We start from the raw sequence: 25931 nt of genomic DNA on the forward strand, positions 1-25931 counted from the left end.
AACTGCCTTTGAAAGATTAAAAATACCATCATTTACTGGGTGCTTACTGTGTGTTAAGTGCTATACTTCACATACACTTAATGCATTTTCATGCAATTGTCTGCATTTAACCCAAAACACTGGAGGCTCCAAGGTTCAGGCTTTACAACTCCTCTTTCTACCATCTGCATTTATTCCCTAAAAATCTAAGGACTAAATCGGGGATTCTCAGCCTCAGCACTATGAACATTTTAGACTAGATAATTATTTGTTTTCAGTGGCCGTCTGTGTATTGTAGGATGTTGAACAGCTTCCCTGGCCTCTATCCCTTTAGATGCCAGTAACACCCCATTGCTGCCACCCAGTTGTGACAACCAGTATGTCCTCAGTCACTGCCAAATGTCTCCTGGGAGACAAAATTGCCCCTAGTTGAGAATCATTAGCGTAAAAGATCTCATCCAACCTCAGGGCTTTAGATGCCATCTATACCATCTCCACACTGATCACGTTCAAATTTATATCTGCAGCCCGAACCTCTTCCCTGAACTCCACACTCATGTATCCATCTGCTGATGGGTATCTCCACTTGAATGTCTAATAGGTATCTCCAAGTCAACATTTCCAACACAGAACTCCTGATCTATGACACCCACGTCAAATCAGCTCCCACCACAGTCTGCTCCTTCGCACGAAACGACAGCTCCATCGTTCCTGCTGCTCTAGCAAAATGCCTTGGAGCCATCCTTGACTTCTATTTCCCTTTCTCTCATCCCATATTCAATCCATCAGCAAATGCAGTTAGCTCTGCCTTCAAAATAAACCCAGAATCTGACCACTTCTCCCCACCACCACCACTTCCACTCGGCTCCCAGCCATTACCACCTCTCAAGCAGATCACTGCAGTAGCCTTCTCCCTGGCCTACTGTGGCACCTTTGCCCTCCTGAAGAATGTTCTCCACAAAAGGGCCAGAGGGATCCTTTTCAACAAAAGTAGATGATGCTCACTCCTGCTCTCCAAACCCTTCAATGGCTCCCCAGCTCTCTCTGCATACAACGGCTCTAAGTCCCACATCTGCAGCTCAACTTCAGCCTCTTCTCCTGCCATCTCCCGCTCAGTCACTGATGCAGTGACACCGGTCTCCTGGATGCCCCTCGCACGTGCCAAGCATGCTCCAGCCTCCAGGCCTCTGCGCTGGCTGCTCAGTTGGCCTGGTGCTTGCTTCCCCCAGCAAGTCCCCAGCTCTCTGCAAGGCTCAGTCCCTCACCTCCTTCAGATCTCTGCTCGAATGTCACCTTCCTTGAGACTTTTAAAGATAACAACCCTCCAGTCCCCACTCCCTGCTTTTCTTCTTCACGGCACTTATCACCATCTGACAGGCTATACAGTCCTCCCTCAGTATATGCCGGGGATTGGTTCTAGGACCCCTACATATAACCGAATTCACACATATTCAAGTCCCACAGTTGGCCCTTCATATATGCAGGCCCTAGAAACACTGGAGTTTTTTGTATTGTTGGTTTGTTTGTCTCTAGATAAGATCTTGCTCTGTCATCCAGGCTGGAGTGCAGTGTGAAATCTTAGCTCACTGCAGCCTTGATCTCCGGGGCTCTAGCAATCCTCCTGCTGCAGCCTCCTGAGTAGCTGCGACTACAGGCACATGCCACCACATTCAGCTAATTACTGTTGCTGTTCTGTTGTAGAGACAGGGTCTTGCTATGTTGCCCAGGCTGGTCTCAAACTCCTTGCCTCAAGCATTCCTCCCATCTCAGCCTCCCAAAGCACTGCGATAACAGGTATAACCCACCATGTCCAGCCCACAAATACCGTATTTTTGATGCATGTGTGAGTGAAAAAAAAATCTACGTAAGTGGACCTGCCCAATTCAAACCTGTGATGTTCAAAGGTCAACTGTATACTTCACTTGTTTACTTATCTATTATCTATTTCCTCTTGCCAAAATGTCAGTTCCATGAAGAACTCACATGTTGGTGGCCTTTGTCTGTCTTGGTTACAGTCATATATCCCTAAGAACCACAACAGCACCTCGCACGTAATAGGCACTCAATAAGAATTTGTTGAATAAATCTTCAAACTAACCCTATATGGTAAATGTTATTATTCCCATTTTGTAAAACAGGGTAACTGAAGCTCAGAAAGGTTAAGTAACCTGACCCAGACCCCTTCACTAGAAAGCAATTCGCACTGAAATACTCCAGCCCACCACTCAAGAGTCTCCCAAAGTGTGACATTAAACCAGATTTTAGACCTACCACCCAAGGAGTTCCCGAAGTGTGGCTTTAAACTGGATTTTAGATAATTCACAGATCAGCTTTTTAAAACACAAATATCGATTAGCAACAAATAACACTGACCTAAACCCCACACCTTACCCAAAATAGATCATGAACTTAAACATAAAATGTAAAACTATAACACTTTTAGAAAAAAAACAGGAGGTCGGGCACGGTGGCTCATGCCTGTAATCCCAGAACTTTGGGAGGCTGGATCACCTAAGGTCGGGAGTTCAAGACCAGCCTGACCAATGAGGATAAACTCCGCCTCCACTAAAAATACAAAATTAGCCGGGCGTGGTGGCACATGCCTGTAATCCCAGCTACTCAGGAGGCTGAGGCAGAAGAATCGTTTGAACCCGGGAGGCGGAAGTTGCAGTAAGCTGAGATCATGCCATTGTACCCCAACCTGGGCAACAAGGGAAAAACTCTCCATTAAAAAAAAAAAAAGAAAAAAAGGAGAAAATCTTTGGAAGACAGGGATAGGCAAGGAGTTCTCAGACTTGATACCAAAACCACAATTCATAAAAGGGAAATTTTATAAACTGAACCTCATCAAAACTGAAAATAGTTCTGTGAAAGTCCATACAAAGAGGGTGAAGGACAAGCTACAAACTGGGAGGAAATATTTACGAACTCCACATTTAACAAAGGACTGGTACCTAGAATGTACAAAAAACTCTCAACACTTAACAGCAAAAAAAGACAAAAGAATAATCCAATCAGAAAACATTCAAAGACATGAACAGACAATGCACCAAAGAGGATATACAGACGGCAAACAGCACACGAAAAGATGTTCGTCCAGGTGCTGTGGCTCATGTTTGTAATCTCAGCATTTTGGGAGGCTGAGGCAGGCAGAACACTTGAGGTCAGGAATTCAAGACCAGCCTGGCCAATATGCCGAAACCCCATCTGTCCTAAAAATACAAAAATTAGCCAGGCGTGGTGGCATGCACCTGTAATCCCAGCTGCTTGGGAGGCTGAGGCACAAGAATTGCTTGTACCTGGGAGCTGGAGGTTGCAGTGAGCTGAGATCATGCTGCTGCACTCCAGCCTGGGTGACACAGTGAGACTCCATCTCAAAAAAAAAAAAGAAAAGAAAAGAAAAGATGTTCGACATCACTAGACGCTGAAGAAATGCAAATTAAGACCATGATGAGCTATCACTACATACCTCTCAGGAAGTCCAAAATAAAAAATAGTGACAACACTAAATGTTGGCAAGGATGCAGAAAACTGGATCACTCATACATTGTTGGTGAGAATATAAAACCACACAGCCACTCTGGCAGTTTCTGATAAAACTAAACATGCAATCACCATATGACTCATTGATTGTACTCTTGAGCATTTATCCCAGAAAAAATGAAAAGTTATGTTCATGCAAAAACCTGTGTGTGAATGCTCACAGAAGCTTTACTTGTAATAATGAAAAAGTGGAACCAGCCCAGATGTCATTCAACAGGTGAATGGTTAAACAGTCTGGCATTTCCACACCATGCAATAAAAAGTAATAAACTAATGATATACACAACTTGGATGAAGGAAACTATGCTGAATGAAAGAAATCAATCCCAGTGCCAAGATAATTCAATAAGGAAAGAATAGACTTTTCAACAAATGGTAATGAAGATCTACATACAAAAGAATGAAGTTGGCCACGCACACCTATAATCTTAGCACTTTGGGAGGCTGAAACAGGTGGATCACCTGAGGTCAGGTGTTCGAGACCAGCCTGGCCAACATTGTGAAACCCTGTCTCTACCAAAAATACAAAAATTAGCTGGATGTGGTGGTGCATGCCTGTAATCCCTGCTACTCAGGAGGCTGAGGCAGGAGAATCGCTTGAACCTGGGAGGCGGAGGTTGCAGTGAGCTGAGATTGCACCATTGCACTCCAGCCTGAGTGACGAGAGTGAAACTCCATCTCAAAAAAAAAAAAAAAAAAAAAGAATGAGGTTGGATCCCTACCTCACACCACGTTTGAAAAATTAACTCAAAGTGGATCAAAGACCTGAATATAATAGCTGAAACTATAAAACTATTAGAAAAAAAACACAGGAGTAAATCTTCATGACTGTGGATTAGGCAATGGTTTCTTAGGTATGACATCAAAAGCACAAACAACAAAAGAAAAAGATAGATAAATTAAAAACTTCCATGCTTAAAAAAAAACTATCAAGAAAAAGAAAATATAATCCACAGAATGGGAGAAAGTATTCGCAAACATTAACATCTGATAAGCATCTAGTGTCCACAATATATAAATAACTTTTTTTTTTTTTTTTTTTGAGACAGAGTCTCTGTCACCCAGGCTGGAGTGCAGTGGCACCATCTCAGCTCACTGCAACCTCCACCTCCTGGGTTCAAGTGATTCTTGTGCCTCAGCCTCCCAAGTAGCTGGGACAACAGGCACCCACCATCACACCTGGCTAATTTTTGTATTTTTAGTAGAGACTGAGTTTCACCATGTTGACTAGGCTGGTCTCGAACTCCTGGCCTCAAGTGATCTGCCCTCCTCAGTCTCCCAAAGTGCTGGGATTACAGGCCTGAGCCACCACCGTGCCGGGCCTACTCAGAATATATAAGTAATTACAACTCAATAATAAAAAGACAAATAACCCAATTTAAAAATTGGTCATGACCGGGCGTGGTGGCTCAAGCCTGTAATCCCAGCACGTTGGGAGGCCGAGACGGGCGGATCACGAGGTCAGGAAATTGAGACCATCCTGGCTAACACAGTGAAACCCCGTCTCTACTAATACAAAAAACTAGCCGGGCAAGGTGGCGGGCACCTGTAGTCCCAGCTACTCAGGTGGCTGAGGCAGGAGAATGGCGTAAACCCGGGAGGCGGAGCTTACAGTGAGCTGAGATCGCGCCACTGCACTCCAGCCTGGGCGACAGAGCGAGACTCCATCTCAAAAAAAATAAAAAAAAATAAAATAAAATAAAAATAAAAATTGGTCATTTTTAATACTGTGAATAGACATCTCTACAAAGAAGAAGATATCAAAATGGTCAATAAGCACATGAAAAAATGCTCGATATCATTAGCCATCAGGGTAATGCAAATCAAAATCACAATGAGATACCATTTCATATACACTAGAGTGCTTATAATAAGACAGATAATAACAAGTGGTGACAAGGATGCAGAGAAACTAGAACTCTCATAGACTAGTAGTGGGAATTTAAAGTGGTACAGCTGCTTTGGAAAACAGTCCAGCGTTCCTCAATGAACAAACACAGAGATATCTTATGATATATATGGTACATATTCAAGAAAAATGAAAACATATATCAATATAAAAATCTGTACACAAATATAGCAATACTGTTCATAATAGCCAAAAAGTGTAAACAACCCCAATTTCCATCAACTGATGAATGACAAATAAACTGTGATATATTCATATAATGGAATATTATTAAACAATAAAAAAGAATGGAATATTGATACATGCTACAATGAGGATAGACCTTGAAAACATCATGCTACATGGAAGAAGGGTCAGGTGTGGTGGCTCACGCCTGTAATCCCAGCACTTTGGGAGGCCAAGGCAGGCGGATCACCTGAGGTCAGGAATTCGAGACCAGCCTGGCCAACATGGCCAAACTCCATCTCTACTAAAAACACCAAAATTAGCCAGGCATGGTGGCAGGTGCCTGTAGTCTCAGCTACTCGGGAGGCTGAGGCAGGAGAATCCCTTTAACCCAGGAGGTGGAGGTTGCAGTAAGCCGAGATCATGCCACTGCACTCCAGCCTGGCGACAGAGTGAGACTCCATCTTAAAAAATAATAAATAAGCCGGGCGCGGTGGCTCATGCCTGTAATCCCAGCACTTTGGGAGGCCGAGGCGGGCGGATCACAAGGTCAGGAGATCGAGACCACGGTGAAACCCCGTCTCTACTAAAAATACAAAAAAAAAAATTAGCCAGGCGCGGTTGTGGGCGCCTGTAGTCCCAGCTACTCGGGAGGCTGAGGCAGGAGAATGGCGTGAACCCGGGAGGCGGAGCTTGCAGTGAGCTGAGATCCGGCCACTGCACTCCAGCCTGGGCGACAGAGCGAGACTCCGTCTCAAAAAAAAAAAAATAATAATAATAATAATAATAATAAATAAATAAATAATAAAATAAATGGAAGAAGCCAGTCACAAAAGACTATATATTGTATGATTCCATTTATGTGAAATGTCCACAGAGAGGCAAATCCATAGGGACAGAAAGGAAATTAGTGGTTGCCTAGGGCTAGAGGTGTTCAGGTGAAATGGGGATGACTGCTAAAGAGTACAAAATTTCCTTCTGAGATGATGAAAATGTTCCAGAATTGATTGTGTTGATGGTTGTGTAACTCTGTCAATACAGTAGTCCCCCCTGTATCTGCAGGGGACACATTCCAAGAACCTAGTGGATGCCTTAAACCACAGAGAGTTCCGAACCCTAGATAAACTATGTTTTTCCTATACATACACACCTATGATAAAGTTTAATTTCTACATTAGGCACAGTAAGAGATTCACAACAATAATAATAAAATAGAACAATTGCAACACCACACTATAATAAAAGTTATACAAATGTGATCTCTCTCTCTCAAAATATCTTATTGTACAGTACTCACCTTTTCAAGCCTCAAGTTGACCACAGGTAACTAAAACCATAGAAGGAGAAACCTCAGGTACACAGGGACTACTGTATACTGAAAACCACTGAACTGTACATTTTAAGGATTGAATTGTATGAGATGTGGATTATATTGCAATAAAGCTGTTACCCAAAAAAAGCCAATTCCAGAGGTTATATACTCTGATTTCATTCATATAATATTTTTGAAACAACAAAATTTTAGAAATGAAGGACAGATTAGTGACTACCAAAAGTTGGGGAGTAAAGGAAGAAAGGGAGGTGAATGCAGTTATAAAAGAGTCCTTAAGGGGATTGAACTATTCAGTATTTTGACTGTAGTGGTGAATACACAAACCTACACATGTGATAAACTGTGCAGAACTACATACACACATGCACACACACAAACAAGTACAAGCAAAGCCAGAAAAGTCTGAATAAGATCTGTGGTTTTTATCAATATGAATATCTTGATTGTGATATCATACTATAGTTTTGCAGCATGTTACCACGGCAGAAAATAGGGTGAAGTGCACAGAGAATCTTTCTGTATTTTTTTTACAACAGCATGTGAATCCACATTTATCTTAATAAGTCCATTAAAAAAACACACTAGGCCAGGCACGGTGGCTCACGCCTGTAATCCTAGCACTTTGGAAGGCGGAGGCGGGTAGATCACCTGAGGTCAGGAGTTTGAGACCAGCCTGGCCAATGTGGTGAAACCCTGTCTCCAGTAAAAATACAAAAATTAGCCAGGCATCATGGCACATGCCTGTAATCCTAGCTACTTGGGAGGCTGAGGTGGGAGAATCGCTTGAACCCAAGAGGCGGAGGTTGCAGTGAACCAAGATCGTGTCACTGCACTCCAGCCTGGGTGACAGAGCAAAACTCTGTCTCAAAAGGAAAAATAATAATAACAACAACACTAAAGTCACAAAAAGAAAAACCTGTTGTGTTCTCAATTCCTCTTCTGATTAAACAAAAAAGACCCTCATCTGGCACAGGTGTACCATCCTCCAACAGCTGCTTTGCCCTTTTTAACAAGGAGGAGCAGACCTCAGGCTCAATGCCCAAATAAGAGAAACCAGCTAGAATATGTAACACACTTGTATTTGATGGTGTTTAGTTGCTTATTTTATCTAGATGTAGAATTACGAACATAGATTCTGGAGCCAGCCAGTCAAGAGTTCCAGTCCCATCTCTGCCACTTAATAGTTGTGTGCTCTTGGGCCAGTCACTTAACATCTCGGTACCTCAGTCACATCTGTAAAATGGGTATGACAAGAGCACCTACATCGTGGTGTTGTTGTAAGTTTTAAATCTATAAATATGGGTTGGTGTGTGTGTCTACACACAGATATGTTTAAGTGCCTGACACAAAGTAAAGTATTAGCTATCATCATCTTTGACAAAACAAGGGTTAAGGAAAAATCGCAATGTTTTAGAAAGGTTTACAAGCACAGATCCAGGCCACGCTTCCTCTCGAATGCGCCCCTCCATAGCCCTGGGCCCATACCCAGGTGTCCCACACCAGGGACTGAGGTCAGGAGTAGCGGCTGCACCCACCTGCGCATTTGGTGCGGCTGATGAGGGGTGGCCCCGGGCGGCCAGTGCCGCCGTCTCCAGGACGCGTGAGCAGCACGCTGATCTCATACTCTGTGTCGGGGTCGAGGTGCCACAGCTTGTAGGTCTGTAGGCTGACGGCATGCACTTCGGCCCAGGGCCCGCGCGCCATGCGGTACTCAATCTCCTTGCGCACGATCGGCCCGTCGCCAATAATGGAGTTGGTGTTGAGCTGGATGATGAGGTAGGTGGGACCAGCACGCAGCAGCTGTGGGGGCGCGATGGGAGTGGGGGGCTCTGCGAGGAGATGGGGGAGAGGCGGGGCGGACCGATGCTGCTGTGAGACCCCAGCACCCAACTCTGCGTCCCACCACACCCAAATCCCTCCCCATCCTCCCAGGGCCTCTCACGCTGCTACTAAGCCCTCAACCAGACCTGCTCTCCTACCCCCACTAAATCCCCAGGCCCTAAGGGGCACCTGGTTCCAAAGGCTGGCCCCGCCCTCGCCCATCAGCCCACAACTCCTCTCTCAGGCCCCTCCTAATCCCCCAAATCCTCGTCTCCTGGAGCTGACCGCAGGCCAGCTAGGATCAACACAGTGGTCACACAGCCAGACCCCCATCCCCTCTAGGCTCTCACCTTGACCCTATCCGTCCCCCTCGACGCCAGCCCCGACCCCTAGATCAGATCTCATCCCGGTTGGACCACTGCCATCTACACAGGCCCACCTTCAGATCGCACCCCCGCGATACTCTGCCGGCCCCACCCCCACGACCACGCCCCCGGGCAGACCCCGCCCCGCCGCCGGCCCCGCCCCTCGAGGGTGGGGGTCCCGGCGCTTCCCGGCGCTTCCCCGCGCTTCCCGGCGTGCGGCAGCTGACCCTTGACGATGAGCTCCGCGAAGTTGGAGACGCCCGCTCCGCGCGGGGCCTGGGACACACAGCGGTACAGGTCCTGCTCCGCGCGGCTCACAGCAGCCAGCGGGAAAGTGGCCAGGAAGCGCCGGTGGCTGATATGCCGCACGCCCGCCGCCGGCACCAGCGCCCCGCTCTGCCGCTGCAGGGAAGAGAGTGAGAGGGTCAAGGGCGCCTCGAAGCGAGGTGTCCCGATCTCGCTCTGACCCGGGCCCCATTTAGCCGTCCCTACTACACAGCGCAGACATAGGTTCCTGGAGCCGCACTCTGACCTGGGGAATGGGGGCCCAAGAGAGGGCAGAGCGGAGCTAGGGGAGGGCTGGGACGCTGTGCGCGGTGCTGGAGTACGAAGCAGGGACTCAGCATCCTGCAGGGAGTCAGTGCCAGAAGCAGCCACCAACCCCCCCACCCCGCCCCCAGCCAAGGTCACCGCTCCCACTCACCTGCAGGAGGAAGCGTTCGGCCTCGGCCGCTCTGCCCGCCGCCATGCACTGGAACGACGCGTTCTGGCCCGCGTTGACCTCCACGTCGCCCAGGCGGGAGAAGTGTGGGGCCTTTGCTGCGGGGTTACAGCCGCGTCGTGAGCTGGGCCTGCGCCCCCTGCAGGCAGGAGCCGCGGCCGCCCGCACCCCTTACCCCTGCGCCCCCAGTGGGCCAGGACTCACCGCAGGGGTAGCTGAGAAGCAGGATGTCGTCTAGGCCCATGTAGCCCCTGCGGTCTGGGGAGATGAGGGCCTCAAACAGCACCTGGGGGAGGCGGGAGGGCCCCTGTCATACTGATATCCCTCCAGCCTTGCCTGGGGAGGTGCCCACTTTCAGCTTGGCCTCAGCTTCCTCTGCCTCAACTAGCAGAGGTCAGCCCCACTCACACTGACGCTCCCTCCCAAGCCAGCTAGTTGGGAGTGGGATCCCAGCGCCCATAGTGAATAAGGTGGAGGCCAGAGTTTCCATCCAAATCCTGGACAGTTACCCTCAAGCAGTCACACAGGGTTTCCAGGTCAGCACTGTTCCAACTCACCCTTGACCTGGGCCCAGAGGCTATTCCTAGGAACAATGACCTCAGATGCTAAACCCAGACTGGCCCCAGACTGACCCCTGGCCTTGACCAGAGGTTGCCTCTGATGCTGAATGCAGACACATTCTAACTTCAGCCACTCATCCACTCTGACCTCAAGCTGACATCCATCTGCCCCACCTCCAGGCACAGGCTGGCCGCTGACTGAACCCAGCCCACCTGATATTCATTGGGCCAGAAAGTGCTGACAGCCAGCTCAGCCTGGTGCCACTGGCGGCCATGGGATCCAGTCATATTCCAGACAGCACTGCCCAGGGGGCCCCCATTAACGCGCACGTAGACACCCAGGGTGCCCGGGCTGTGCCCGTCCCGGCTGTACAGGAAGTAGCTGAACTGCACACAGTGGGTGTCATTCTCGCTCAGGCTCTGGAAGATGACATGGGCTCGCTGGCCTGGGGCATGCTGGGAAGTGTTGACCATCAAGTAGGAGCCTGGAAAGAGAGGAGGAAGAGGCAGGAGCTGAGGAGACCTCAGGGGAGGGCCAGGGCCAGGGGGACACTGAGAAGGACTCCAGGCATCGGGACCCACCAGGAGTCAGGGATTCTGAGGTCTGGCCCCAGCTCCACCTTCCTGGGTGAGTCCCTTCACTTCCTAGCATCTGTTTCCCATAGGAGACCTGGAGCAGTAAAAAACACAAACCTGACTTTGTCAAAACCATTTAAAGGCTGGGCGTGGTGGCTCTCGCCTGTAATCCCAATGCTTTGAGAGGCTGAGGTGGGTGGATCACCTGAGGTCAGGAGTTCGAGACCAGCCTGACCAATATGGTGAAACCCTGTCTCTACTTAAAAAAAAAAAAATTAGCTGGGTGTGGTGGCATGCGCCTATAGTCCCAGCTACTCGGGAGGCTGAAACAGGACAATTGCTTGAACCTGGGAGGCAGAGGATGCAGTGAGCCAAGATCACGCCACTACACTCCAGCCTGGGTGACAGAGCAAAACTCAGTCTCAAAGAAAAAAGAAAAAAAAAAGGGCTCCTTACAATCTACAGGTCACAAAGCCCATGCCCGGCCTCACCACAGCTTTCCCCATGTTCTGAGCCATCCCTGGAGGCAGGGACTAGGTCATTCAGCCCTGGAGTCAAGATATTGGCACATGACAGCCCCTCAAAGGCCACCCCTTCCAAAGCCCTCCCTCCGCCTCCCACCAAGGGTTTCTCTCCTGGCCCCTGGGTCATTACTAAAGTGCCTGTCTGTCTCCCACTAGCCTGTGAGGTCTCAGGACGCAAGCTGAATCAATAGGTAGAATAGAGATTGGATGAAAGGATTCCAATTTCCCTTCCAGACCCCATCCCTGAGTCTAAATTCCTGGGATACAAATCCCCTTGACTTCCAACCTGGAGAAAGGCAGCCTGTCCCTTCCCCAGAGACCCAGCCTGGGTACTGGGGGAGTAGAAGTGGACTAGGCTGGCTCAGGACCTGGCTGGAGGATTTGGGCTTCCCAAAGGGCACCTGAAACCACCCAGCGCTGCCTCCTCCTGGGCTTGGCTGCCAGCCAACATAAGCTCATTCAGATCCCTGCTCCAGGAGGGCTCCCTGGGGACTCTGCTGGAGGGGATCTCATTCATCTCTGTAAGCTAGAAGGCCTATGGAGGCGGCTCCTGGATCAGTCCCGGCAGGGCAGTGGTAAACTAAACTCAAGTTCCCATCCCCATCCAGGAAGGGGCACTTCCCAACCCCCAACACACTCCCTCTTGGCCCACTCATGCTACTTCTCTCTCCTCTCCCTGCAAGCAGCTGTGTGCATCTTTCTCTCTCTTTCAATCTGACACTTCGTTCTTTCCTCCTCCTTCTGCTCCCTCTGCCTCTCCCTCCGCTCACTGCATCCCTCCCCTTCTCTTTCATTTACTCCCTTTATCCCTGTCGCTCTTGCTTCTCTTCTCTCCTGCTCTCCATCTCTGAGTGTGAATCTCCCTCCTTTCTTCTCCCTCGACCCCCAGCTCCATTTCCTAGAATGTAAGAACCAGGAGGACAAAGACTGTCCATCTGGCTCACCACCACATCCTCAAGACCTAGCACAAGGCTCACACTAATTGCTAAATTCCCCTCTCCCCTTTCTCACTGGGTGTATCTCTGCTTGTACGTGACAAGAGAGGTAGAGCACACTCAGGGTGGTCAGGACTGTAAGAGGTGAATTCCAATCAGCTGCTTTGTACCTGAGTGCCAACCATGTATCAGACGGAGGCTGGGCCCTGGGAATATGGAGAGGCCCCCACGAGGTCCCTGCCATGGTGGGTACCTTTACAGATTATTTTCAGAGAAGTCAAACTGTGATACCCACTAACACCTGCAGAGGCAGAGATAAGTGCCCCAGGAAGGGCACAGTGTGAGCGAATGCACAGAAGGGGAGGGGCAGGGCAAGCTGTGAGAGTCTGCAGGAGGCACCTGTGCCAGGTCATGAAGGTCTTCTCTCCTAGTGGCTTCAAGTCCTGGCCCCACCACTGAGAATCTTCGCTGCCCCTCCCTGACAACAGATGCAATCTCAGCCATGCTGTGAGCTGGGCAGTAAAGACCCTGGGCACTAGTGTGATGGGGCAAAGGGAGGGGGCTTCAGGCTGTGGAATATGGGGATTCACTCAGAAAGCCCATTTGATACCCACACTATTTATGTCCTCTGACACAGCCCTTATCAGTAATAAAGTTGACAATTTGGCCTTTATTTTTCACATTCTTTTTTAATTCCCAGTTGATTCTGCAACCCGTGAAGAGGAGTACTAGTTGTACAACTCCTCTTCCCCAAAGGTCTTCCCCAAAGACCCTCAACAATAGCAACTAAATAACTGACTCCTGCATGCCACCCTTGTGCTCTGTACTTCATACGCATCATCTCATGACCCTCTGAAATGGAGTCCTGTTTGCCTCATTTTACAGTGAAGACAATGGAGGCTCACAGACGTTAAGTGACTTGCCCAAGGTCACACTTCTGGTAAAGTGATGGAGCCAGGGTTTGAGCCCAGGTCTTCATGACTCTGGAATGAGTGCTCTAGGGGCCATGATGAAAGCAGGAAGTCAGTACTAGAATCCATATTATTAGTCTCCTGCCTCCCAATCCAGAGCTCAGGATGACAAAGCTGCCCCATCTTGAAACAGGAACAGAGCAAGGTAGAAGTTGAGAAGGATCTGGGACTTCCAGGAGGAAGAGGGCAGAGGAAGGAAGGTTTTAAACACATCTAGTCCCAATGTTACTGCTCTTTCAGCATCTCCAAGTCCTGGAGAGATCAGGATTCAGGGGCTTTTGGGGAGAAAAGAATCTCTGAAGACAGCCTCCCAAAGATGGAGGATTTAGGAAGAACTGAGAGTGGGAGTGGGCTGGATCCTGAGCTAGGCAGCAAGGGAAGTAATTGGAAGTGAGTTTTAACTCACAGCCATGAGGGCCTTTAATGGCTTGAACCTGCACTCATTTCACACACGAAACTACCTGACATGCACAATTAGACAGTGTTGAGAGAAAGCCACATTCAGTGTCACATATGACATTAAAGATGCAAATGCAGATGGCGCCCAGAGAGGTTAAGTAATGTGCCCAAGGTCACACAGTAGGTGGGTAGAAGTGCCTCTGGAAGGAGAAGAAGGGGTAATGGCGATGGAGAGTAGACTTACCATGGGGCAGGTCCGCAGGGGCCCGGGTGCCAGGGTGGATTCGCACTTGCTCCCACTGGAAGTCATCGTACTGGGCCTGGCTGTATTCACAGGGCACTGCTGGGTCACTTGCCTCCTCAAAGGTGCAGCCAGCTGTGAGAGCAGGGTCTGGTTAGCCCAGGCTAAGGCAGGGCTACTGGCCAGCAGGGTTCCTGGAGGGTAACCCCCACCCTCCTCCCTTTCTTCAGGCCCTTCCCCACACTGCTCCCTCCCTCTAGCAAAATTCTCCCTCCTCCACCCTCTCCCTCTACCATGGTCCCCCTCACTGTCCCCTCCCAATACCAAGACGTCCCTACATGCCTACTCCCCCAGTACTTCCCAGGACCGCCCCCCACCCCACCACCACCACCACTGGCACCACCATCACCACCATCCATCAAAGACCCTCCTCAATAAAAACTACTTATCAGGATTGCTATATTATTGGAACTTCACAACAATCCATAAGATCAGGAATAGAATTATCTCCACTTTGTGGATAAGGAAACTGAGACCCCAAAAGTCTGAGTGACTTCATTAGGGTCACACAGCTCACTGGTGACGGAGATGGGGTTTGAACTGAGATCTCCTGATTGTTACCCAGTGTTCTGTCCCCTGCCCCTCTATCTTCCCATAGAGGACAGACAGTGGGCCCTGGGCCTGGCAGGACAATGCGTGTCATAATCCAGCCCAATGAGATCTCCTTTAAAAATAACAATTGCCACCAATCCACTCAAGCCGGGCACAATGCTACATGGTGGACGTACAGAGCCTCGTTCAGGCCACGCATTCTGAGTCAGGCACCACTATTTTTCCTACTTGACAGATGTCGATGGGATTCAGACATTGCCCAAAGTCAGTCAAGTTAGGGTCTCTGCCTGTGGGAATGTGACATGCAAAAGCAGAGTCATGTGTGGATGAGGCACATGTATGACTAGATGAAGCAACTTCCCATGATTTGCAACCAGTACTAACAGTTTAAATGAGAAAGGGGGAGGAAGTGGGGATTGAAATAGATGTGAGTCCTTTGGTTGGTAATGAGGTCTATATATCTCAGTGAGTTCATCAAAGGCCTAAGCTGGTTGCCTAATAAACCTGAGAACACTATTGGTTCAGAAGAACTGAAAGTTTCTCCCTGCCACTCACTCCAAAACCTTAGTGTTTGGACTCCCAACAGGAGCCTGAGGCACCAGAAACCCAGGAAAATGCCTAAGCAAGTGGCGAGGAAGCAAGCGCAAACCATGCCAGACCCTGTCCTGGGTGCCTGCCAGTCACTGGTACTCCTCCCGATTTGACAGATGATGTGACTGAGGTTCTGAGGAATGAAGGGATTTGTCCACCGCACCACGTGGTGGATCAATGAGTGGGCTTTGGCATCACAGACTTGGGATCAAATCTTGACTGCAATTTGCCAACCCCTGTGACCAGGGGCAGGTGGCTTCTCTTTCTGAGCCTGTGTTTCCCTATCTGCACATAGGCTGGTTGAGGATTTGATGTAGTGGCCCACTTAGCACAACACCTAGCATACGTAAGCACTCAGGAAATAGCAGCTCTTATATGTACCATGCAAGTCTACATAAGGAACAGAGGTGGGATTTGAACCCATGTGGGTCAGATGACAAAGTCCAGGCTTCCCACAAAAAGGGGTTTCGATACCAGAAGGAGCAGACCTGAGCTGCTTCCCAATCTCAAGAAGAAGAGGGACAGGTATAGATAGTTGTGGTATTTACATATATTTAGCTGGTGCAAAAGTAATTGCAGTTTTTGCCACTTTTTTTTTTAAAGTAATGGAAAAAACAGCAATTACTTTTGCACAACCTAACATATATTTATTTATATATATAAAAGCCTTTGTACAGTCTTATAATGTTGGGACACTTTAGGCCTCAGAAACAGGCCTCAGGAAACAAAATTTCTCTCTGACCTGCTCCTGTCCTCCTTTCACCTGTCCAAGGCAGGGCTCTAATCCAATCACGGGTCATTCCAGAGAGGGTCCTGCCCGATACCCTAGAGGAAGGATGCCACAGAAAGGCCAAGACAAGTTTAAGCAGACAGGCCTTGCTGGGTTTAGATCAGGTGCTTTATGTGCAATCACATTTGTCAATCATGCTTACGTAAGGAAACCTCTGTAAATACCCAAAAGGACAGGGTTCGGAGAGCTTCCAGACAGTGGAACACATGGAGCTTCTTGGAGGGTGGTGGGTCCAGAGAGGGCAAGGAAGCTCCATGTGCCTTCCCCCATACCTCACCCTATGCATCTCTTCATCTGTATCCTTTGCAATATCCTTTATAATTAACCAGTTAATATGTTTCTGAGTTCTGTGAGCTGCTCCAGCAAATTAAACCCAAAGAGGGGGTCGTGGGAACCCCAACTTGCAGCTGGTCGTTGAAAGTTCTGGAGGCCCAGACTTGCAACTGGTGTCTGGAGGAGGAGGCAGTCATGGGGACTGAGCCCTCAACCCATGGAATCTGATCCATATGCTGGAACTGAATTGGAGGACACCCAGCTGGTGTCTGCTACAGAATTAATTGCTTGCTTGGTAGTGGGGAGAAGCCCCCACACATTTGGTCACAGCGGTCTCCTGCGTTGATGGCTGCTGCTGTGGTGGTGTGAGGGCAGAGGAAAAACGCCATTTGAGGGAGGTTTTCTCTAACAACAGTACTTGGGGAATGAGTGCCACATGCCACATGACACTTGAGGAAGCTTTTCCCAAACAACAGCACTTGGGGGGTGAGTGCCATGTCACAGGCACAGTGCTACAGGCATCTTCACACGCAGCAAGCAACTTCACTTAGGAGGCTCTACTGTTTCATCTGCAGCTGCAACTCCTCTAGGTTGCGATGCAGATGATGTGAAGTAGCACATGAAAAACACACCCAGGCCAGGCACAGTGGCTCATGCCTGTAATCCCAACACTTTGGGAGGCCAAGGTGGGCGGATCGCCTGAGGTCAGGAGTTCGAGACCAGCCTGGCCAACATGGTGAAACCCCGTCTCTACTAAAAATAAAAAAATTAGCTGGGTGTGGTGGCGCTTGCCTGTAGTCCCAGCTACTTGGAAGGCAGAGGTAGGAGAATCGCTTGAACCTGGGAGGCAGAGGTTGCAGTGAGCTGAGATGGTGCCACTGCACTCCAGTCAGGGTGACACAGCATGACTCTGTCTCAAAAAAAAAAAAAAAAAAAAGAAAGAAAAAGAAAGAAAAAAGAAAAACACACCCAGAAGAGCCAGGCACAAAGGGCTCCTCACTGCTGGGGGCTCCCTGTCTTCTCCTGCAATGGTGAGACGTAGGTGTGAGGATGGCACCAAGCAGATGGGATGAAGTAACAGAATACTCTTTCCAGAGCTGGGGCAGGACCTTGGCTGAGCTCTTTGGCTCTTTGTTTGAAAAGCCGTGGTCAGCATCATGCCTTGTTGACTGTGGGAGGTGGTTTTAACCCCATCTGTGCCTGGAGGGCCTCAGCTTCCCCTCTAGAAAAACACCCACAGTGCAGCAGAGAGAGAGAACATGGCAAGTATAGAGAGAGAGCATAGTGGTCAGGGAGGACTTCCTGGAGGAGGAGGCCAGCTAACTTCAGCTTGAGCTGGGCCTGCCCTAAGGCTCTTAGCCAAGGCCTCCTTGAGATAGAGGGGTTGCCATAAAAGGAAGCCCAGGATCTAAAGTCCTGGCTGGGGTTCAGGCCTTTCCTGTTCCTTCACAAGTAACAAGGCCGCTGCCCCGATGTCTCACCCACCGCCCTGGGGAGAGCCTGGGAGTGCCAGCTCCTTGGCTTCCTCTTATTCATCCTGAGCCAGGTCACACAAACTGCCAGGACTCCCAGACTGACTAACCTGGTCAGAATGACACCCAGACCACCTGACCTCAGTCAGAGGAGCCCCCAGATAGACTGACACCAGTCCTGTGATCCCCAGACAGACTGACCCAAGTTGGTGACCCCCAAATAGACTGACTTCAGCCAGCCTGGCTCCCAACTGACTGTCCCTGTTGAAAGTGGCCTCAGCCTCATACAGATGACCCCAGACTATCTCACTTCAGCCAGAATCACCACCAGACTGACTGAGTGATCCTAGACCTGCCCACCCCAGCCACAATGACCCCTGACCTCTGCCAAATAACCCCTACAACTGACCCCAGCCAGGGTGACCTCCAAGGAGTCACTCTAGATGGATGGGCTGACTGATTGACCCCATCCAGAGTGATTCCTTTTTTTTTTTTTTTTTGAGATAGAGTCTCGTTCTGTCACCCAGGCTAGAGTGCAGTAGCGGAATCTCAGCTCACTGCAACCTCCAGCTCCCAGGTTCAAGCTATTCTCGTGCCTCAGTCTCCAAAGTAGCTGGAATTATAGGCACGTGCCACCGTACCCAGCTAATTTTTGTATTTTTAGTAGAGACGGGATGTCGCCATGCTGGCCAGGCTGCTCTCAAACTCCTGGCCTCAAGCAATGCCCCCACCTTGGCCTCCCAAAGTGCTGGGATTACAGGCATGAGCCACTGCGCCCAGCCTCAGGGTAATTCCTTAACCGGATTGACTCTCTCTCCCTGACTCATGTCCATCTCTAGACCTGTGTCTCTGAGCCAGGCCCAGTTCTAGCTCCAGCCCATAGTGGGTAACATCTCTGGAGCCAGGCTCCCCAAGAAGCATCCCAACCTTACCCCTTCCCCTCATCCCCTGAGATGGGAACGGTGAGCTAGGAGCCAAGAGCCCCAAAGCCAAGTCCCAGTTCTGCTAGAGACCCAACTCCTACTGGAGGCCACTAAATCTGACTTTGAGTTCAGAGCAAGAATGGTAGCAAGGAATCCTTCCGGACTCCACTGACACAAACACGGGCACAGACATGCACATATACACATCAATACCTCTGCCAGGGGGCTGTGAATTACCACCACCACCATCTGTACTGGCGAATCCTCTTAGCAACTCTGAAGGTAGGTAGTCTTATTTTTGTCTTATTGTGAGTTTATTAGGCACTACTATTATTCCTAATTTACAGATTAAAACAGACTCAGAGAGATACAGTTGCTTACTCAAGACCACACGCCAGGCGCGGTGGCTCAAGCCTGTAATCCCAGCACTTTGGGAGGCCGAGACGGGCGGATCACGAGGTCAGGAGATCGAGACCATCCTGGCTAACACGGTGAAACCCCGTCTCTACTAAAAATACAAAAACTTAGCCGGGCGAGGGGGCAGGCGCCTGTAGTCCCAGCTACTCGGGAGGCTGAGGCAGGAGAATGGCGGGAACCCGGGAGGCGGAGCTTGCAGTGAGCTGAGATCCGGCCACTGCACTCCAGCCTGGGCTACAGAGCAAGACTCCGTCTCAAAAAAAAAAAAAGACCACACAGCTACGATGTGCAGAAGCTCAGACTTAAACCCTCTATCTTTATTCCAGGAGACTGGGCATAAACAAAACAAAACAAGGCCTGCCCTTCTGCTGGCCGGAAGTGTTAATTCAGCTTCATTCACGGGGGATTTGTTCCCTGCCAGTACAAAGCAGGTCCCAGGCTGGCACTATTAGAGGTACAAGGATGATGAAGACTCCGCCCTGCCCTCAGGGACCTCCTAGTCCCACTGAGGGTGAGGAAGAGGGAATGAGGGAATAAGAGAAGGTTCAAGGCCACAAGAGGGGGTCCAGGGAGGGAGCCAGGTCGAGGGGGAAGGCCTCCTGGAAGAGGCGGCATCTAAGCAGAGCCAGGAAGGATGGGGAGAGATGGGTGGAAGGCATTTATGGCAAAGGGCCCAGGGGAGCAAAGCAAGGCGCTGAATAAACACAGTTTGTCCAGGGCACAGAGAGGAGCCCAAGTTGGCTAAAGCCATGAGAGCTATGACTGGAGGGAGGGGAGGTTGAGGCCAAAACATGGAGGACCCTAAACACCAGGGTGAGGAGCTGGGCCTCATTTTGCATTGAGGAGCCACAGAAGGTGTCTGAGTAGGAAAGTGCCTGGATTCAGATGAGATAAACGATATATCCTATAAGCCACGAGTAGGGCAGGTGGTGTCTCCAGAGAGCACAGCAGGATCCAGAGGTAGCTTGGGAACAAGCCACCAAGGGGTCCAGAGTCAGATGTCAGAAACTGGTGAGGACAGGGGCCTCGAGTCCCCTTCCAGGATGCAAACAGCACACCCTCCCATCACACTCAGAGAGGTGCAGAGCACACAACGCACCTATGCCCAGAGCCCCACACTCAGTGTTCACACACACTCCCTTTCTGCAGCCTGGGCCAAGCCTGGGGATGCGGTCTCAGCTAGACTGGGAACGGAGAGAAAGCCTGTCCCTGGGCACCCCATATCTACGGAGGCCTCCCTGAGAGGGTGAATTGAATCAACCCAAGACCCCCAAGGGCTCCCCCAGCCTCAGCTCAAACTGGCCCAGCTACATTCCTCAGCTAATCTCCCCAATCTGGCAGGCGGTTGCCTGAGCAACCGTCAGCCACAATTTGGGAAGGCAGGGGGATGGTTTAGCCACATCCGGCTGGGCTCGGGATGGGGTGATGTAAGGGGCAGAGCTGCCTCTGGAAGAGTGTGGGAGGGGTCTCCCTGGTGGGAGGGGCTCTACATCTCCACACGCATGTTTCCACATGCAGGTGTGCATGTGCAGGTGTGCGTGTGCGTATGTGTGTGTACACATGCACTCATGGCTGTGAGATGACAGGACAGCCTGGTACTGAGTTTCAAGGATTCAAATGGCAGGCGGGAGACCTGGATCTTACTCCTGCTGAGCCTCTAAGTCCCTCTGTGACCTTGGGCAGGTGACTTGCCCTCTCTGAATCCTTACCTCCTCACCTGTAAAATGAGAATAGGACTGCTAAGGTCGGATGACAGATTGCAGTTGCGTGAGTGTGCACGTGAGCAAGTCATCCGGGGGCAGAGGTGCGTGAGGGTAAGCATGGGTGTCAGAAAGGGGAGGTCTCCTGGGCAGGCGCTGTGAAGCCGCGGGTGTACAGACGTGCATTTACAAGCAAAGGTACAAGGGCATATTTAGTGGTAAGCTTGCACCTAAGGGGGAGGTGGGTGTGTGCAGTAAGGTAGACGGGAGTTGTGCATACGTGTGGGTGTGTGAGTGTGAACACCACAAGCACTGCACACCAGACTTGCCTCACACCAGACAGGAAACAGCACTCCATGCCCAATGCGGCTGCAGCTGCAACCAGTATTTTCTGAAGACCCCTGGCAAACAGAAACTTTTGTGCCCTTTGGTTTGTCCATAGAACATCCAATTCCCAAGAGTGGTCCCGGGAGAAGCAAAACTTCTCCCAACAGATTGCAAATTTAGGGGCTGGGATTTCACCCGAGCCCAGGTACACACCCAGTTGTGGGTGGGGAAACTCAAATACAACCCCAACAACAACAGTGGACTATTTCATCATCCAAGGTTGTACCCTTATTCTCAGCAGCCCAACCCAAGCCTGGAACCAACACTGGCCTCACCCCTGACTTTCTTGCCTAACCCAGCCCCATCCTGGGTTCTCCACCCCAACTACATCTTCATCTCAGGCCTGTCTAATCCCTATCTCCTCCCTGCCTGAGGTCAAGGACCATCTCTCATGCGTTTGAACCCCATCCCAAGTCCTATGTACAGCCAACAGTGCCTGGACTTATTGACCCCATGATCCCAGCTAGTCTGACCTTCACCAACCACACCCAGCTCTAGAACCATGGCACCAGCCCAGAGGCCTGGCCCAGCCCACCTTGCTACTCTCCTTGCCCAAGTCAACTCATCTAGACCTAGGCCGAGGCTCCCAGAGCTGCCCGAAGAGCCCTGATGAACCGATGGGTCATTAACTGTAGTCAGGGCTGGGAGCAGTATGCCCATTTTCTAATCACCCAGGAGTCACCTTAGCTGCAACCAGAAAGATCGCCCAGGGCTGGGCCACAGGGAAAGTTGAGCTAGCACCACCCACAGAGCCAACACACAGCCTGACAATGCCAACATCTTGCCATCTCCACTGAGAATGGAAGGAAACCAAGTACAGCAGGGGATCTTATGCCAGGCCCACTCCCCATCTCCCTGATCAATATGTGCTGCAAATCCCAGAGTTAGCAGTAGAGCTGCCACACTGGCAGTATGAGGGGAAGGCACAGGCCAGGGCTGGATGCCAGACAGACAGAGGAAAAGGGCCGAATGGAGGACTATGTTGTGCAGTGGTACAGCGGGCAAAGAGTTCACAGATCTGTCCTGCAGACACCCTGCGTCATATGAAGACAGACTGCAGAGTAGAGGGGCATGGGGCTGTGCACAAACCCGAGCAGTGTGAAGATCTGTACTTGATAAAGGTCCATGGAGAGAGGCCTCTGCAGTGCCACAGTGCAAGGTGTTGAGGGTGCAGTGCAGCAACTTCGTGGTGTAGAGACAGAATACAGTTACACAATGCAGGGAGCAGAGCATACAGTGTGCGCAGGCCTCATTACAGACATCTGGTACAGCATGGCAGAACTGGCCAGGGCCATGATGCAGCACGGAAGTGCCACATCCATCATGGGTATGACCCAGAGCTGCACAAGGCACACTGTGCCACTGCAGTGCATTTAGTGGTACACTGGGCTGGCACTCAGTGCTACACGATAGGTGTATGGAGGAATGCCAGCATGGTAAGTTTAAACCTTACTAGTTCAAGCTTCATGCATTCTCATGGGAAGGGTGTGTGCCCTGCATAGACATGCAGCACAGGCACACAGAACAACAGAGAGATACAGGGATGGGAAACGGGCAGTGAGTGCAGAAGAAACTGCTGGGTGCGGCAACCCAGCCTAGAATATAAGCCCAATAAATACAGTCCCGAGGAACAGAGTAGGTGCAGACTCGAGGCAGGGGTAGGAAGTGGCACAAAATGGAGTACAATTAAGATAGTGTGTGAAGCTGGGCACAGTGGCTCACGCCTGTAATCCCAGCACTTTGAGAGGCCAAGGCAGGTGGATCACTTGAGGTCAGGAGTTTGAGACCAGCCTGGCCGACACGGTGAAACTTCGTCTCTAGTAAAAATACAAAAATTAGCTGGGTGTGGTGGCGCATGCCTGTAATCCCAGCTACTCGGGAGGAGGCAGGAGAATCACTTGAACCCAGGGGGTGGAGGTGGCAGTGAGCCCAGATTGCTCCATTGCACTCCGGCCTGAGCAACAGAGTGAGACTCCATCTTTTAAAAAAAAAAAAAAAAAAAAAAAAAAAAGATGCTGTGTGGAACCAATGGATTCAATGCAAGGGCTCTGGGTCCTACAGTCCGGTAGAGTGCACACAACCCAAGCGTGAACAGGTTCATTGCAGGGTAGAGGCCCTGGGCAGTAATCCTGTGCAGTGCACAAATGCAATGTCAGATACTGTGCAGTGGTGCTGCCTGTGCAAACCCAAGCCAGTCCTGAAGCCCAAGAAAGCGGTCCCAAGCTGTACTATAGGTATAGACTCCCTGAGTCATGTGCAACGCGGGGCAGTAAGGACACTCAATGCAAAGATGTTGTTCACCTAGGGCTGACAACAAAAACCTGGAAAAGGACACCAGCCTACAGATACCTTGGTGGTAGGACAGTGCGAGGCCGGGACACCACAGGGGCAGCGTTTCAGCAGCAGTGGTGCATTGCAAGGGTTGGGCCATGAAGCACATACCCAGTGCAGCAAAGCAGTGCACATGCACAGAAGTGCTACGTGGGGCGAAGTGCACTGTTGGTACAATGCAACCGTGGAATGCAAAGGGGCGGTGCCCAGAAACTCAGGAAAAGTTCACAGTCCTGATGCAATACTGACATCCATGCAATAGTGCAGTGCAGTACAGAGATGCCGTGTGATGCCAAGATGCAATGTTGTGGTAGCATGCCATCTGTTGGCACGGTGCAGTGCTGCAATGCGAGGAGCTATGCCCAAACCCCAAAAGAGTCCACATGACCAAGCACCAGTGAGGTACTGAGGTACAAAATATAAATGCTCTATGATACAAACATGCAATGTGGCCACAGAAAACCACGTGTTGATCTCAGACAGTGGTGCAGTGTGAGGGGCTCCACCCAGAAACTCAGAAGAATCCACCTTCCCAATGCAACACTGACATCCAGCAGAGTGACACAATATGCAAGAGAGCAGGAAAGACACACACACGGCAGGACCATGGCAGCATGGAGGCACAGTCCAATGGACAATGCAGAGGCAGAGCATGCAGAAACTCAGGAGAACTCACATCCTCAATGCAATGCAGCAATCCCAGCGAAGTAGGGGGCTGAGACACAGGGCAGTGCGAGGAGGCTGGACCCAGGAACTCCAGATAGCACATATCCAGAGCAGTCCAGAGCCTGGCACACCGCAACAGTGTTGGTGGGAGGGTCGCGATGCGGAGAGGGGAGCTCAGATCCCTGGAAAACCCTCTACCTACAGCTCTGCCCGGCCACGCTGGTTCACCCCACAAGTTGGGGGCCAAAATCTCATCTGGCTTGTCCTCCTCCCTCCAACATCTTCCACCCCAGTGACTCTCCAAGGGTAAAGGATGAAGCCACTGCCAACCACAGGATAGGCCGTCTAGAATCGAGTACATGGTCCAGGTATTATAATTAAGCAGAGCCCCAGCATGCTAGCAGGAAAACAACGAATTCAAATTCTGCTGGTAAAGCTTTCGGACAATTAAAGTACAGCCCCTGGCCCCCAGCCCAGGGCACCACAGAGGAGAAACAGAAAGAAAGACCTATGGGATTAGGCCCTGGGACAGGGTGGGCAGGAAGTAGGACCAACAAGAGGTTAGGATGTCAGAGAAGAGCCAGAATCAATCAACCTGGCTAGTCACTCCCCAACCACCACCCCCATCCCCACCTCTATTACTCCCTCCCAGGCCTGGACTTCATCAGAAACCAAGAACAGACTTTTCTGGGCACACAGGATGCCCGCACGCATGCACATACATACATCATAACAGTGAACACTTACACAGTGCTTACTATGTGCAGGACCTGTTCTAACCTACATAATCATAACCATAAAACATATCCTCATGACAAACGCATGCAGTGTGTTCTATTACTATCCCCATTCCACAAATGAGAACACTAAGGGCCCAGAGAGGTCAGTAACTTGCCAAAGTATCACACAGCTAGAGGTGGTGGGCCCAGGATTAGAACCCAGATGGTCTTGGCCCTGAACCTATGCTCTTAACCACCACACGCTAGACAAACACATATTGACACGCCACATGCACAGCCGCACATGTACAGCTGCAAGTCCACATGTACGCTCATGTAAACACACATACATACACATTCTGAGCAATGCATTTCCCACTCTCAGCTGAGACTCACCTGTCCTATCCACTAGGTTTCTGATACCTCCCAGTTGTCACCTCTTATCCCAGCTGTCCCATATCTCCCTGTTCTATCATCTACCTGTCCCCCAACCCTCAGTTGTTCCCCCAATACTGCCTGTCCCTTCACTGTCAGCTGTCCCATCCCCCAGGTATATCTTTCCCACCAGTTATCTTCTATCCCCCAGTGGTCCCCCAGGCCCCAGCTGTCACCCAGCCCCAGCTTTATCTTGCCCTGTCAAATATCCTCAGCACAGCCCCTTCCTAACAGCCCCATCTCAATCTTCCTCCCCAGCTCCTGCCCTCAAACTCCCAAACCTCAGCGGCCCTCCAAGCCCCCTTTCTCCTTGTCCCTTCTGAGTCATCACAAGGTCCTGTGGTTTGCATCCTGGGAATCTGCCCAAGACCTCCTGCGTCATCTGGAAGCAGCATCTTCTGAGCTGTCCCCCTCAGGGGTCCTCCCACAGTCATTCTGCAGGCAATGGCAGCCCCCAACCCAGAGCCAGAGGAGGAGGCTGCGCTGCAGAACCCCAGCTCCTGCCTTCACCCCTCCAAGTCTTCCCTGTGCACCCAGAGGCATCGAGATGCAGTCACTTAGTGTGCATCTGCC

General features: G+C 50.4%; 1 protein-coding gene across 23 annotated transcripts in view; it reads right to left on the reverse strand.

Annotated features, from left to right (window-relative positions):
* The window catches only part of PTPRU (protein tyrosine phosphatase receptor type U), a 91149-nt gene that overhangs the window by 57360 nt on the left and 7858 nt on the right, over positions 1-25931 (reverse strand). For 22 of the 23 annotated variants that reach the window (XM_005544185.4, XM_074014308.1, XM_005544184.4 and 19 more), the window contains exons 2-7: positions 14046-14177; positions 10610-10881; positions 10041-10122; positions 9819-9934; positions 9343-9517; positions 8465-8758 (exon numbers count right to left, since the gene is read on the reverse strand). In XM_005544185.4, coding sequence (XP_005544242.1) covers positions 8465-8758; positions 9343-9517; positions 9819-9934; positions 10041-10122; positions 10610-10881; positions 14046-14177 — 1071 coding nt within the window. Of the gene's footprint in view, positions 1-8464; positions 8759-9100; positions 9259-9342; positions 9518-9818; positions 9935-10040; positions 10123-10609; positions 10882-14045; positions 14178-25931 lie in introns of those variants that run through there. The other variant, XM_074014351.1, reaches the window with a different exon arrangement.

This window comes from Macaca fascicularis, chromosome 1, assembly GCF_037993035.2.
Source record: "Macaca fascicularis isolate 582-1 chromosome 1, T2T-MFA8v1.1".
NCBI classification, from domain to species: Eukaryota; Metazoa; Chordata; class Mammalia; order Primates; family Cercopithecidae; genus Macaca; species Macaca fascicularis.